The following is a 16,036-nucleotide window of genomic DNA, read 5'->3' as shown; positions in this document are numbered from 1 at the left end:
CCCCCCTTCCCCCCCCCCCCTGCGTGGCCCAAGAGCGCCCCCCTCCCCCCCTGCCCCCCCCAGCCCCTCAGAGCGGCCACCTTCCCCCGTCCCCCCCACTCTGAGTGGCCTCAGAGCGGCCACCTTCCCCCTGTCCCCCCCACTCTGAGTGGCCTCAGAGCAGCCACCTCCCTGGGCCGGACTCTCCCCTGCCCTGAGTACGTCTGCTCACGGCTTTGGGGATCTAATCCACGACACTCTCCCGCAGGTGTTCCGGCCTCAGGTGGTGACAGAGGAGTTTCTGTTCAGCTATGGGACTATTCTGGTGAGTAGCAGGCATCGTGTGGGGTGGCACTGGGCCGTTGTGGCTGCAGGACTGGGTGCGAGAAGGGAGGAATTAAGTCTGAGTGGCATTTGTTTGTAGGGAAGAGACCTTTTTGTATTTTTATCTGCTCACCATAATAAGATTTGACATTTGGGGAAAATACGTTCTTTCCTGATAACGCCCTTGTTTGGAGGCGGTAGGAAGCCCCCCTCCCCCCCCCACACACAGTAGATGCAGAGTTAGGCATTTAAAAGGGCGTGGGTGAGCATGGCAGCCAGGATGCTGTGCTGGTTGACCCTCTGTCCCGCCATGCATGTCCCTCTCTGAGGACATTGTCTGGAGTTAAACTCAGCTTTGCTCCTTCTTTCATTGCTCTCGACTTGACGGCGTGGGAAGATGAGAAAACCATGAAGGTGCCACGTTCACTCCTGTTCTGCACACACAGATCTTCCTGACGATGTTCTGACCGGAAGTTAGTGTGTGCTGTGGGTGTGCTGAGGTGGGCTGCCATAGTCCTGGCACTCGCCACCCGGAGCCTGACCTTGGCGAGCAGGAGGATGGAGGTGTCCCCAAGGCAGCACGGGGTGTGCCAGAGTCACAGTGGTTTCGGGGGCACAAAGGGCCCTCGAGTGATGTGGTTTTCTAGAAGGTTCATCCTGGAGAAGCCGGCGCTGTTCCTAGGACATGCATTGGGTGGGGTGTGAGGTGAAAGCTTCGGGCTCAGTGAGCATGGCAGGGTGCTCTGCCTCGACCCTGCCCTCCTGCCATGAACCCTAGAGTCTGGGAAATTCCTCAGTGGGCCACATTTTCCTGCACCCAGCATCTGTGCCTCATCTCTTAGCAAGACCTTGTGCTGTAAGGACACCACGCAGGTGCCAAGGCCCACCCCAGTCTCGGCCCCTGTAGCTGCTGTGCGATGTTTCACGTAGCCTTGAGATGGGTGGCCTGTGTGTCCCTGCGTCCCCCCTCTTCCCCCACCTCTTCTCCTGTCAGGACTTTCTCTGCCTGCACTGAGCACACTTACAGCTTCCACAACCTTGCTTGCTTTCGTGGGCTTTCAGGAATGAGCTGTTTGCCCTTGTTTCAGGGAGAGGGCTGAGGGTGGTGGCCCGTGCTGAGGAAGGAGGGCCTCTTCTTTTCTCCTCCTCTCCTCTCCTCTCCCCTCATTCTCTTTTCCTCTCCTCTCCTCTCCTCTCCCCTCCTCTCCCCTCTCCTCTCCTCCTCTCCTCCTCTCCACTCCCCTCCCCTCTTTTTTTCTCCAGGACAGTCCTGCTCTCCATGGCCTGCTGTAGGGTTGCATACAGACAGGTGTTTGTGGAGAGTTACAAACAACTTGTGGGTTCATTACGATGCAAAAACCCCTGCACACTCCTATGTTTCGGTTCTCAGTACGGAGCTTAGACTAAAATGGCAAACATTGTATTTTGAGGCCGGCAAGATGGCTCAGTGGTTACAGGTGCTTGTAGCCAAGCTTGAGGACCTGAGTTTGAGCCCTACATCCATACAATGAGAGGAGAGGCCTGATGTGTGTGTGTGTGTGTGTGTGTGTGTGTGTGTGTGTGTGTGTGTGAGAGAGAGAGAGAGAGAGAGAGAGAGAGAGAGCACGCACACACATACACAGAGGAAGGAGCAACTTTCCTGATCTGTGCCATGGCTGGTCAGAGAATACTCCCGTGGCTGCTCTCACTGTCCCTGTCTGCGCCTTCCTGGCTTTGCTGTGACCCTGGAAAGCAGCGGGTCACTGTGATCTACGCCCAGGTCAGGTATCTGTGCAGTCTGTGTCCGTCTGTCAGGAGCTGTGGAGTCAGGTGGTGTTAGCCTTCCCAGGACATCCTTTCAGCGCCCTGTCCTGCTGCCAGAGACAAGCCTGGCACCTCCCGCCCCTGGAGGTGGCATGTGTGGGCTGGCGTCTAAAGCTGTGAAGACAGTTGTGTTCACTTTGGTTAGCGAGGGTTTCCTAAATGGCCCTGAAGTCTGCAGAGCTCACACGGAAGAGCGTGACACACGCTCATACACGAAGCAGCGTGTGCAAGTGCCCACCCGCCTGCCAATGCCCTGCCTGGCACGTGGGGGCTGGGGGTTGACATTGGTGCCCCCGTCTCTTCTCTGCTCTCTTGTCTGAGACAGGGCCTGCTTCGGAACCCTGAGTCTGCTGGTGAGCTTGTAGGTCTCCCGTCTCTGCCTTGAAGTCTTTCCTAGTGAGCTTGACACTCCCAGCTTCACCCGGGGAGAGGCGAGCTCAGCTGACAGATTGCCTAGAGCAGATGGGGCTGTGGGCAGGCCTGTGAGGCCTTGTCTTCATTGCCCATGATGTAGGAGGGCCCAGCCCGCTGTGGGCAGTACACCCCTGGGCACGTGGGCTTGTTGGGTAAGTGAGCTAGTTGAGCAAGCCAGAGGAAGCCGTGCTTCTCCACGGTGTCAGGTGGGCGATGACCTGGACGCTAAGACAAGCAAACCGGGCTCCCCTGCTGCAGTTAGGCATGTACTGCAGCTGAACGCCGGCTTCGGCTTCGGTGTGGGCCCTGGGCCTAGGTCACACCCCGCAGGAAGCGCTTGCCCCGAGCTGTCCTGACCCAGTGTGGGCGGCAAGGCTTGACCTGGTCCCTGGAGGTCAGCGCTCTCTTCAGTGGCGTCCCCACCGCAGCCGGCTCGTCACTATTTGCTGGGAATCTGCCCAGATCTGAGGCCGCATCCACCAGGACTTCCGCTGTGGGTGAAATGGGTGCGGTCAGAGCCCAAGCTGCTTTGTCTCTGCTTATTTCCAGGGTACTTAAGGAGGGAGCCTGGAGGGCCCCGGCCGTGTGCCTCACCATGGCGCTGGACTGTTTCCGCTCATTACCGTCCCCGTCCCCGGTAGAGCAGCGGTGACTTGAGCTCCCCTCCCAGGAGGGGGTCATTAGATCCGCTCCCAGCTTGCAGTTCTGCCTCCATGGCACTCTAGGTCATGTGATCTGAGGAGGTGTGAGAACAGTGTTTCTCAGCCTGTGGGTCGTGACCCCTACAGGGGCTGCACAGCAGGCGTTTATGTTGTGATTCATAACCGCAGCAAAATCACAGGTATGAAGTAGCTATGGAATAATTTTATGATTGGGGTCACCACACATGAAGAAGTGTGTTAAAGGGTCGCAGGGTTAGGAAGGTCGCTGCTCTAGAGTGTGTAGAGAACGGAAGGTTGACTGAACGGGGTGGGAGACTCCATTGTGCAGCTCTGTATGAAAATACAGCAAACCCAGCGGCTGGGTGAGCTGGGTGAGCCAGCACCGGTGGAGCGGCTGCCTTGCTCTGTCCTGGTGTCCTTTTACGGTGGAGCATTCTAGGTAGTTACCTACAGGACCCGAGAGATTAGCTTTATGCAAACACTTTCCCCAAAGAAGTGAAATTTGTTTGGCCACAACTGAACAGCGTGCTTTTCAGCCACCGTGGGCTTTCACAGGCTCCACCAAACAGGGCTTAGCCAGCCGTCACCTGGCTGGGGTCAGCCTGTCCCCACTCAGCTGCCCCCCCCCCCCCCCCCCCCCGGGGGCCTGCAGTCAGGGCAGGGAGGCTGTGGGGACCCTCCTGCAGATTCTCACTAAGCTGGGCCAGAAGACAGGAAGAGCAGGTGAGAGGGAAGCAAATGGGTGGGTCCCGGAGGACGCCGACCTACTGTGTGCTGTACTTCCTGTGACAGGTGGCGCTTGTCACTGTGCACAGCTTCCTGAGCAAGGAGGGCTGACTTGCTGGTGGCTCTTGCTTTGTGTTGTTGGGAGATGGTCCCCCACTTCGCTGTAAAGTCACCAGAGCTTCCTGGCAGCCCTGGGAATGAATGCTCTTGAGTTTTTCTGTCTGTCCTGACTGTAAGCGCCTGTTCCCGTCTTGCTGTGGGTCTGTTCCGCCTCCCATAAGGAGATCTGTGAACACCACGGTGGCCCTTGGCCTGGCAGGAAGCCCCTTTACCCATGAGCCATCTCTCCAGCCCTGCAAGAGCTGTTTTCTGTTTAACCTGGTGGTTGGGGCTGCTGTGTGTGTGTGTGTGTGTGTGTGTGTGTGTGTGTGTGTGTCTGCTGTGTGTGTGCAGCTGCTGTGTGTGTGTGTATGGCTGCTGTGTGTGTGTGTGTGTCTGCTGTGTATGTGTGTGTGTGTGTGTGTGTGTCTGCTGTGTGTGTGTGCAGCTGCTGTGTGTGTGTATGTGTGCAGCTGCTGTGTGTGTGTGTGTGTGTGTGTGTGTGTGCCTGCGCTGTTGTCTGCATCCCCACGGAGACTCTGGCTTTGCCGCCCATGCTGTCTGGCCGTCTGGAGATGCTCTGGGCGACCCTGTGCTGTGGTCACCTGTAGCCCTTCAGGCAGAACAGGCCAAGGAGAAGGCCCAGCACAGGCGGGGAAGCCTCTGCCTACTGGCAGCGGGAGTTTTGTCCTAAACACCCTCATGGCTAACTATTATCTCATTTGTCCAGCCTATAGAGTTGATTTAATTTTAGTAAAGACACCGCTCATGGGCTGGAGAGAGTGAGTGGTTCAGAGCACTGCCGCCTTCCCGGAGGACCTGGGGTTCAGGTCCCTGCACCCACACAGCGGCTCACGGCCAAACACCTCCAGCCCCTGAATCCAATGCCCTTTCTCACTGCTGTGGGCCTCAGGGATGAGTGTGGCGCACAGACATACGTGCAGACTAACACCTCTGTGTAAACAGAAATACAATGTGAAAGATTAGCTACAGAGTCCGGGATTCAGGTGTGGGAGGGTTTTTAGGCGTGCGTGGAAAGCTGGCTCACAGCAGTGGTTTGCTGGGGTGGGGCCTCGTGAGGAGCTGGGTGTTCCTGGGAGGGTCCCTTGTACCCCAAGTCCACACAGTCTGCTGTGCAGTGCAGAATATGCAGTACCTTTTTACATAGTGATTTTTTTTTTTTTTTGATCCTTTGGGGACAGAGTCTTGCTCTGTAGCTGAGGTTAGCCTTGAACTCACTAAACAGTCCTGGCAGGGTTGGACTCATACTGATCCTCCTGCCTCGGCCTCTTGATTGCTGGGATTACAGGCGTGGGCCGCCAGCCACATCTGGCTAAATTGTATCACAGTTGACCAGTTTCTGCTCTGGGTTAATAGCTTGTAGCTGGTTACTTTTTAGTTCTGCGGTCTCATATTTTATTTGCTATTTATCAAACTTTCTGATGGATTGACGCCAGGGTCCTGTATATGCTCTGGTACGAAGCTGTAGCCCCAGCCCTGCCGTTTGGTGTGTACAAAGCACTACATTTGATGATGGTTTGTGAGCTGAAAGCGTGAGCGGAGGTGTGTGAGGTATACAGGAGCACAGGTGCCTGGCCTGTCACGTTGTGACAGAGACTGTCTCCCTGAGCTCACAGGCAGGGAACAGCTGTCCTGCTCAGATCTCAGCCAGGGACTGGGGAGAGAAGCGGGCATCAGGGGCTGGTGCCCAGCTGCTAAGTTTTTCTTCCTAAAACCAGAAGGGTTTTTTGTGCCCGCCCCAGCTCTGAAGAATGACACAGAGACGTATATTTACAATAGCTTCAGGCCTTACCTGACCCTTGTTCCCAGCCAGCTCTTATAACCTGTGTTAACCCATTTATATTAATCTATGCCTGCCACGTGGCTCATTACCTCTTCTTCATTTTCATATGTTCCACGTCCTCTGTCTCATAGGTGAATGTTTTTCACGCCTGATTTTTTTTCCCCTGGTATTCTCTCTTTGCCCAGAAGTCCTGCCTTTGCTATCAGCCATTCAGCATTTTATTCAGCCTATCAGAAGGTTAAGGAGAAAAATGTTTACAAAATACTGTGACAGGTCATGCTTAACAACACCAAAGTCTGGTCTATAGTCAGTTCTCTGGGGACAGACATCAGCATTTGAATAATACAAGGACAGTCTCCACACAGTGCACAAAAAGATCACCCTAACATCTCCCCCTTTAGTCTAGTAAAAGGAACTTCCTTATATATTCATTAACTAAATACAATGAGAACAATTATGAGAACTATTAGGTAACAATTACATTCACAATGTCCATCCAGTTGTATTTGGCAACCTTGGAGAAAGTAGTATCTATCCTATCTTGGTGAGTCTAAGGATCTGAACCTAAATCACTTTTTATTATAACTTTCATTTATCAACCTACAGACAACTTTTTAGACCTTGAAATATTGTCTTAGGTCCTTCACGGCTTAAGCTTTTTATGTCTCTCAATCTTATAAACTTTGCATCTCTTTTGTGTTTTCTTTTTGCATCTGATAACAAGGAAAACTGGAAGACTGTAACTATCTAGTCTTCAACCCCATCAGAGACCTGAGTAGGATAACTATTACCCAAGTAAAGAGGAAGTGCAGAGCAAGCAGCTTCCAAAACTATAGAAATGACAGAGACTGCTGGCTGCCTGGACGGTTACCCATGATTCCTCTGCAATGTTGGAGCATCCATCTTCTACTGGCCCAGAATATCTGACAGACTTTCCTGTGAAGCAGGAATTATAAAGGACTTGCCTACCTTGTCCTGGCAGAGATCGGCAGTGGACTTTCTTTGTATCCTACTTGTCCACAGCTTGGACAGCATGCTGTCAGCAGTTGAGGCAAAGGCACCTTTTCGCCCAGTGGCTAGCTTTGCCAAAATGAAAGCAAACTCCATATGGAGGTTCTTCGATGCCCATCATCGTCTTTGAGGTTGATTGGGGTTCTGCCAGGAGCAGTCATGTCTCACTGTCATGAAAAGCCTTATGCTATGAAAACGTCTTTAATGCCACATTCTGTAGCTCTCTGGAGTGCTTGAAGAGCACCTGACTGTCTGTAGTATATTTAAACAGGCAAACATTGCTTGTTTCTAGCTTTTCACTATCTTCTTAACTTCAAAAACACCTACAGGAGGCTAAATAAAGCTTATTTCTGTGATTAATCAAACTAGTACCAACATGACCACAAGTTTGATTAACTACTAACTTGTATTTCTTAATTATCCTGAACAGTTTCTAATAATAGCTTTCAAAAGGACTAGAGCTTCACATTGCATTTTAAATGAGCTGCATAGGTACAATACCTTAAACATGAGTGGAAATATATACAGTATGCTATAGCAAAATATAACCTTAAATTTGTTTCAATGTATAAAAATCTATACCAATGTAAAATATTTGGCTTACTATGGCTTTCTAGTCTAAAAGTAGATTCAATAGTCTGCTCTGCCTTGGCCTATCATTCCTATGTCCTCCTTTTTTCCTTTCTTTCCTCTCCCTCCTTCTCCCTAGCTTTAGATAAGAGAGAAAGAAGGATAAAGGAAAGAAAAAGAAAGAAATTCCTGAATCTAACCTCCGTTACTTTGTTTCCTCCCTGACGAAGACCGTTAACTTGTGACCAGCCCTCTTTAATTAATGACAAGCATTCATCACCCATCGAATGACCCCAAACCACCCATCCAACCTCTTGGGAATGGGGTGTCTTTCTCCTAAAATTGCTTCCTGCTGTCTTTGGTGACAGCATCTTTTGGGTGCCCTAAGAAAATTTGGATATTGGCGAAGTCCTAGGAGAGTTAGCTGTCTCATTTGTTGTCCAGTCTCTGTGTGATGGCAAAGCTGGGCCATCTTAGCTAGCTATTCTGAAGTTGTTCTGGTTGCAGGGTTTCGAGGATACAACAGCTGAGGCAGTCCATGAGACTGGATTATTTGGGATGCTTGTCTTGTATTCATTGGTGTCTGGTCCTTTTTTTTCTGAAAACACAAACTTTTAAAGGTAGCACACATTTCTGCACTAACGCATGCACAGAATGTGCAGGTACACATTGGCTAAAGATGAATCTCTGCTCTTTGAGCAGGTGAAAGGCACCGCGTTTTATGTCTGTTTGGACTGTGTCCCTAAACTGTAGTATAAATCTCCATCCACGCCACATGAAAAGATAACATGAAAGTCCTGAGGACTCTGTAGCCAGCAAGATTCATTGGCTTCACAGACACATGTGTCAGCTGGCCTCAGAGCTGTGCCCACATAGAGGGATCAGCACTATGTCACCTGCTTTGTTGGTCTTCTTGACTTCTTCCTTCATATCTGCAGCCAAGGTTTTCAAGAGGTCTCTCCTGCCCAAATCTAATCGTTATTGATTGTGACAGAATCATAGCTTTTCTTCTCCTTTGAAAAACAAAGGTAAAACCTCTCCCCCAACGCAGCACATTTCCCGCTTTCTATTCTGAAGTTAAGACGTATATAGGTTGTTTTAATTCAGCATTCCTGTCCTCAATCCAGTGTCTTTCAGCAGCTGTGCTGTTTGTCTCATGGACTTAATCTAGCTCTGGGAGATCCCATTCCACCTTCTGCTGTATGAGCATTTCTCTAAATTCCTGTTAGCTCTCTCCATAATTGCTGTAAGGTTTAAAGTGTATCTGTAACACTTTCTATACCATGAAGTCTAAAAACGTTATCTTTTCCTGGACACACATGGCAGAGCATCATCAGCTTCAGCATGTAAAGGCATCTCTAAGATGGCCCCTGCCTCTGCTCAGCATGCAGCCTCAGCACCAGCCCTTTCAGAATTCTAGGCTTCAAGCCCTTTGGAACTCTTAATATGTGTCTGTGCTTGTGCTTACTTCAATTTTCCAAACTCCACAAAATAAAACACATGAATTATTGTGTGACATTGCTCTAAGGTGGCATCATTAAACAGAACCTGTATTCTCAACTCAGCGTTATAGTATAATCATCTAGCAAATGATCTTGACAACATAAATATAATCTCTAGTCTGATCACGGTGGCTCACAGCTGAAGCATTTGTATCTGGCATCTCTACGGGCTCCCTTGCTGCAGTCTCCTCAAGCCTTTGGGGGTTTCTCTCATCTGGAACTGACTTCTTTGCTGTCATTGTGGGCTCCAGATTGGAATCCTCTGAAGAGCCTTTATTCTGAGCCACAGGATTTTCCAGTTTCCTTTCTCTTACCTCCTCCACTCAAGCGTTTAATGTCTCGGTCTTTTCCTTCTCTAAGTCTGCTCTATTCTGATTTTTCTTAAGGAGGGTGTATACAAGTGTGGTCACTGCTGACACTATAATTATCTGTGTGCTGATAATCAAACCAAAATTATATGGAATTCAAGTGCCCTCTGCATTGTGTTCTTCGTTTTTTAGCATAGAAAAAAAATATATTTTTAAATCTCTCTAACTCTTTTCTTCTGTTGGCTACTTTCCTTTCTTTCTTTCTTTCTTTCTTTCTTTCTTTCTTTCTTTCTTTCTTTCTTTCTTTCTTTTTTTTTTTTTTTGACAGGGTTTCTCTGTGTAGCCTTGGCTGTCCTGGACTCACTTTGTAGACCAGGCTGGCCTGGTAATTCTGAGATCGCCTGTCTCTGTCTCTGAGTGCTGGGATCAAAGGCATGTGCCACCACTGCCTGTTGACTTTATTATGCATATTGACAGATCATGTTTTCTCACTTCTCTCCCTCCTCCCTTCAGGGCCTTTATCAGTCTTTCTCCTTTCTTTGGAGACTTTATTTTCTATGTGCATTTCTTTCTTTTTTCTGCTTTCCAGCTTAATACCTTTTTCTGCATTTAATTTTTCTATACTTTTTGCCATCCTTACATCACTTTTTCTTTTTAATTTTACTTAGCTCTCTCTTTAAGGGCTTCACTTTATTATTTTCAAAGTTTTTTCTATGACTGTCTATATACAGTTTCTTTTTTTTTTCTTTTTCTTCTTTTTTTTTTTTTCTTTCCTTAGCATCTAAGCACATTTTCATATGTTCTTACCTGATCACAGGTTTGTCTGATCAGGTCTTCAGTTTTTCAGTCTGGGCGTGGATTTTCCCTTCAGCTCAGCTTGGCACATGGCTGCTTGCTCCGCCACCTGGGCTGGTCTAGCCCTGAATCTGGGGGGGAGCTGCTGCTTGTGGGCGGCATGCCAAGCTGCCCCGGCCCGCCCCGGCTCTGGAAAGGTGGTGCCAGCAGCCAGGCGCTGCTCGGTCTGGTCCCCCACACCTGCTAGCATGAGAAAGGCGAACCCACTGTCACTCCAGTGTGAGGTGGCACAGGCCTCGTGGCCGCTGCACCTGTGCAGTGCACTGAGGCTCCAGTTACCCACTTGCTGCCCACGGCTCACAGGCCCGCCTAGGTACAGGGCTGCAGAGGAGCTGCCATCTGCACTCTGTGCCCTTCAGAGGCTGCTTCCTAGAGAGCCACATCTGGCTCTGGGGAGCGCTCGCTCCTTGCCTTCCACCCAGGACTTTTTTGGAACTATTCTCAGGCACTAAGCTTGGATAAATGTTGGATGCCAATTAAAACCATAAGGGCTTTCTGTGCCCACCCAGCTCTGAAGAATGACATGAAGACATATTTATTTACAATAGCTTTAGGCCTTACCTGACCCTTGTTCCCAGCCAGCTCTTATAACCTGTGTTAACTCATTTATTAATCGATGTCTGCCACGTGGCTCATTACCTCTTCTTCATTTTCATATGTTCTACATCCTCTGTCTCTTAGGTGAATGTTTTTCACACCTGATTTTTTCCCCTGGTATCCTCTCTTTGCCCAGAAGTCCTGCCTTTGCTATCAGCCATTCAGCTCTCTATTCGGCCAATCAGAAGGTGATGAAGAACACTGTTTGCAATGTCATGCTTAACAACAGCAAAGTCTGGTCTATAGTCAGCTCTCTGGGTATGGAAGTCAACATTTGAATAACGCAAGAACGCTCTTTACACAGTTTGAAAAAAGATCACCCAGCACCTCTCACGCTGAGCTGTGGTGTGTGTGTGGTGTGCCGTGGTGTGTGTATGTGGCATGTCGACTCTCACGTGGTACTGTGGTGTGTGGTATGTATACTCTAGCTGGTCACTTGGAGGAACTAACTACAGTGACAACTGTAAAGACAGGCACTAGATAGTACTGAAACCTGCACCAAGGCCTTGATCTCTGTTTCACCGTGACTTGGATTCCTTGTGTATCTGGACGTTCCTTTGGGATGACTGATATTGCCAAATTAGGTGTCATTCTTTACAGCTTCAGGCAGTGAGGGGAAGGCGGCCTGACCTGTCCGGGCTGTGTCAGCCAGATTGTTCTCACGCAGGTATTTGAGACAAGGTCTTCACACGGCAGGTAGCTCACTGTGTATGCCTGGGTAGCTAAAGCTCAGGGCCGCCCTGCCGCCTCAGCCCCCAGGTGGGATGACAGCACGGCTTCCGTCACCCATGCCTGTCCTCACCCACGCCTGCCCTCACTGTTTTATCACCTCTGAGTTATTGCAACACTAACTCTTTGTGTAGTAAAGTTTTGACCATCTGTCTTAAGGGCCTAGAGAGACAGCTCAGCAGTTCAGGGCGCCTGTTGCTCGTGGGAGAACCTGCGGGTAGTTTCCAGCACCCTGTGGTGGCTCCCCGTCTCTTTAACTCTAGCTCTGGGATCCACTGCCCTCTGCTGGAGTCCCTGGGCACTGTACACACACGGTCGGCGTCGTCATGGGGAACACTCATTCACAAAGGAAATCTTAAAATTACGTGTGTGCATATCTGTGTGAGCACACGTGTCTGTAGACATGTGAGTGCAGGCACGTGTGGAACCCAGAAGAAGGTGTCAGAGCTGGAGGTACCGTTGTGAGTCCACTTGGGTTCCAGGAATTGAGCTCTTAACTACCGGGCCACCTTTTCACATGCGTACGAGTGGTGTATGTGAATGTGCTGTGTGGAATACTTCTGCACACACTTTAAACCACGATTGCGGCGTTTGTAGTATCTGCATGTAGTTTCCCCCTGAATTTAGGAAGTGGTGTGTTTCCGGGCAGCATCTTCACTCCCTAAGTTTTACTGCAGAGTGGTTTTGAAAGTCCCGCTCACTGAGCACTTCTTTTCCAGAGTCACATCAACTCAGTGGACCTGGGAGAAACGAACATTGATGGAGCCATAGGTGAGCAGCCTGGCACCCGACCCCCGGGCGCCCCAGAGGGTGGGGCAGACAGACCCCCGCAGCAACGGCCTCTGTGGTCCTAGGCATGGCGGCCTCCGAGGAGTTCATCAAGATCACGCTGTCGGCGTTCGAGGCTGTGATCCAGTATCCGGTTCTGCTGGCCGCCTACCGTTCCACGGTCAGTTTCCAGCAAAGCCTCTGTGTCTCTTTGATGATCCCACGTGTGTACCGGGCTGACACATGTGCCTCCCACAGAGAAACCATCTGTGAAAGCGGGAGAGCATGGAGAGTCTGCTGCCTGGGGAGGGCTGTCTGTCTCCTTCACTTTCTGCCCCCTTCCCCTGTGATGGCCAGGAACACATGCCTGTGATGGAGGGCTTTGCAGACATCGTGTGTGTGTGTGTGTGTGTGTGTGACTTCCTGAGTCACTTGTTCTCCTGGCTCCTGCTGCTGCCTCAGCCACTGACTGAGGTTTTGGTGGCTTTTCTTCTGGAGTAGGAAGCCATCTTGTGGACATTTTGCTTCCTTTTTCTCTCCACATCACTGTTGTGGTTTTCTGACCCCGCAGGTCGGTTCCAGTTGGTGAAGTGTTTGTTTACATGTTTCATGCAGTTACCAGCATCGCTGCATGCTTTGCGGCGTCTGCCACGCTGTCGTCCTGTGTCTGTGAGGCCTCGTTGTCGGCACTGTGTGTCCTTCCTCCCTGAAGCCTCTGTGCACACCCCTCTCCTCCTCAGATGCCTCGTGCTGGCCTCTGCTAGGAGCCCCTGTTTTGTCACACGGCCTTCTGTGGCAGGAGGCACCAGAGGCCGTACTTCTCAGAACATGCTCCTCCATGTTGTAGGAGTGACGTGTGACCAGGGCTGGGAGGCAGAGCGTCGGCCACCACCTCTGCCGGGACATGCACCAGTGGCCTCACTCAGCCCCTGTGCTGGCTCGCCAGGGTTCTGGGAGTCCTGTGTTGGTTGGCTAACGGCTCCTGCCAGAGTCCATCACTTTCTACCGAAGACCTCCATCCAGAAACAGGTCTCATTGTCTCTCCAGGCATTTACAGTGTTAGGATTTGGGTTTTCCTGCATCTCATCGCAGTTTTCAGTGATAGAGTTGAATCTACCCAGGTCCCCAGGCCTTTGATTGAGATGTTATTTATTGATCCTGTTGCTTAATGAACAATAACCTCACGGCTAATTCGCTCAGATCCAGTGTTTATAAATATCAGTATTGCATTTAAATAGAAATTTAATTAGTGTGTTTTCTAATCATGAAACACAAGTGAGCTAATTATTGCCACTACAGCCTCAATTATGATAGAAAAGGCATCGTCACAACTTACCACTTCATAAAAATGTTCACTAATGCTGAAGCCCATGGGGAACCTTGTAATTATCTCTCCTTGGGCATGACTGGAATGCACGAGGAAGAAGATCGACAACCCAGGGGGCCTCTGATTGCTTTAGATTTCAGCACATGCCGTGTTCAAGGCTCCAATCGATGTCTGCTCACACGGAAGAAGCTAAGAGCACTTAACTCTTGCTGAGCTCCGAGCCGACGCACTCGCTTCCTTGGGGCAGGCAGGCGTTCAGCTCTGTGGTTTGCTGAGGTCGGGCCCACCCAGCACAGGCATCTTGTGAGCGGGCTGACAGTGAGCAGGCTGACCTGACCATGCAGGGCATCACTCAGAACATGGCAGCACCAGATCTGTGCACAAACTCACTTTAATTGCCAGCTTGACAGGTACAGGATCCCCTGGGGAGGGCGCGGTCCCCATGGGGGGCTGCCCAGATCAGGTTGCTCTGGAGGCACTCTGTAGGGGATGGGCTTGACTGTGGTGGCTGATGGGTGTGTGTGCGTGGGTGAAGAGGCAGGAGCCAGCTCACTGTGGGTGACACCGTTCCTGGGACTGTGTCCTGGACTGTGTAAAAGAGGAGAGAGAGTGTGAGCCAGCCCCAAACAGCGACAGGTACAGAGGGAAACGGTCCCTGGCCCCAGGTAACAATGTTTCTTTGACTTCCCAGGAAGGGAAAACACAGTTTGGTTTGAACCTGTCAAGCATGCAGCTGGACGCTAGGACGTCAGCCTAGGAGGGAGAGTATTCTTGTTTCTGGTAACTTCTGCCGGCCTTCCAGAAGTCTGCGCTCAAGGGTGACGTGGCCCCTGGCCGACACTGCCAGGAGGCTGGGCAGAGACGAAGTGTAGCTAGTGCTTGTCCTACCTCCCCTCATCGCCCACCCTCCTTTCCCGCCTCGGTAACCTGAGGCAGTGTGCGGTTTCTTTTCTCTAGTAAGCTTTTCATTGTTGGTGTTTGTTTGTGAACCAGCTCTTTAAAGGAAGGCTGGAGAATGCAGTGATTTGCATTGAGCACACACGTGTGCGTGTGTGTGTGTGTGTGTGTGTGTGTGTGTGCGCACGCATGTGTAGTGTATGGTGTGTTACTAAGAAAAATAGAGAGCAAAGTCAAGGTTTGCAGGATGTAGTGAGGGTAGGGGAGCCACAGGCTACAGGTGACCTAGGCAGCCTGCTGGCTTGTGCCTGATTGTGTAAGGCTGCATTTTTTGAGTTGAGTGTGCAAGGGGAGTCAAGCACTAATCAGGATGGGAAGTGTGTGTTAGAGGCAGAGGGCATGCACAGCTCTGCTTGACCAGGCCTAGAGCTGAGCAGGCAGCCTGGCCCTGGGGAGATGTTCAAGGAGGCCTGAGTGGCCTGGTCTAAGGTGGGGTTCGCTTGGCCAGCTCCTGGGGAGCTGACGAGGTTGGGACGGGGCATTGTGTTTGCACAGAGAGGAGTGACAAATGCCGTGTCCACTTGTATCTGTAAGACCTGGGGTCTCACAGCTCAGGAGTTCAAGATCGCGCCCTTCCCAGAAACTCCCCCAGACCAAGACTCGTTGCAAAAGCAAGAGGTTTATTAACCATTGTGCAGTGGGGTCACCCCTGCCGGTCAGCAAAGAGTGGCACCAGGAGACAAAGGCCTTTAGGTTTTTAAAAGAAAAATTGCGGGAGATTTGAAGTTGCAGTCTTGGCAATTTAGGATTGGACGAGGAAGCTATAAAGTAAGATAATTGGTTAGTCTTAGGTGCTCAAGCTTGGCCAGTCCTGCCAAGTGTGGATGCAGCTGCAATTGAAGGTGGGGTTAGCTCATCCTTGAAGATTAGGGGCTACGGACTTTTGGCTGGAGGTCAAAAGCTACTCAGAAGAAGGCTAGGTTTGTTGCTAAGAAATGCTATCTCAAAGACAGGAGTTTTTCTTTTTGCTGAGTGAAGGTCATTGCTTGCTTGCCTTTTTTTCTATCTGTCCTCATAGATAGGGTCACATTTTTCCATTCTCTGGAAAGGTACTAAGAGGCTTTAGCTTAACCTGAACCTAAAACTCAAAACTATAGGCTTTAGAAGACATACAGGTTACAGTTAGTCTGACCCTTTCATATCCTCTGCCCTAGGGGGCAAGTTACAGGAGAGGCGTGCAGCAGCTCAGGCAGGCGGTGGCGTCTTCGTCTCAGTAATCCTTTGCTGGAGCCGGTCCTGTCCTGAATGACGCGGATGGACTAGAAGTATTCCTTGGTGCCGTACCTGCAAGCCTGTGTGTGGAGGGCTCAGCCCTGCACAGCAGCTTTGCCGGCCCAGACACTGGTGCTTCTCCTGTGTGATTTCACAGAGTTCTGCCTGCATTAGGGGTGCGGTTCGCCCCATGCTGTGGGAATCTGGGGTGGCAGCTGCTGAGACTGTAGGTTTTATTTCCAGTATTGCTGTAGCTACACAGACTAAGTGCGTGCAGTTTGGGGAAACCATTCCTATTGAAATGCCAGCTGCATGTTTTGCAGGGATGCCTGTGCCCCACATTGTCGTGTTTTGGAGGGACGCCTGTGCCCCACGCTGTCGTGTTTTGG

At 50.6% G+C, this 16,036-nt stretch overlaps 1 protein-coding gene across 1 annotated transcript in view; it reads left to right on the top strand.

Moving 5' to 3' along the window:
* Nucleotides 1-16,036, top strand: part of Ulk4 (unc-51 like kinase 4) — a 246,945-nt gene that overhangs the window by 78,751 nt on the left and 152,158 nt on the right. Inside the window, exons 25-27 of the mRNA XM_055601553.1 lie at nucleotides 248-304; nucleotides 12,103-12,154; nucleotides 12,238-12,332. Of these exons, the coding sequence (XP_055457528.1) occupies nucleotides 248-304; nucleotides 12,103-12,154; nucleotides 12,238-12,332 (204 nt within the window). The remainder of the gene's footprint in view (nucleotides 1-247; nucleotides 305-12,102; nucleotides 12,155-12,237; nucleotides 12,333-16,036) is intronic.

This window comes from Psammomys obesus, unplaced genomic scaffold (genome assembly GCF_907164565.1).
Source record: "Psammomys obesus unplaced genomic scaffold, mPsaObe1.curated_primary_1811, whole genome shotgun sequence".
In the NCBI taxonomy this organism is placed as follows: Eukaryota; Metazoa; Chordata; class Mammalia; order Rodentia; family Muridae; genus Psammomys; species Psammomys obesus.
This window is presented reverse-complemented; position numbering and strand designations above follow the sequence as displayed.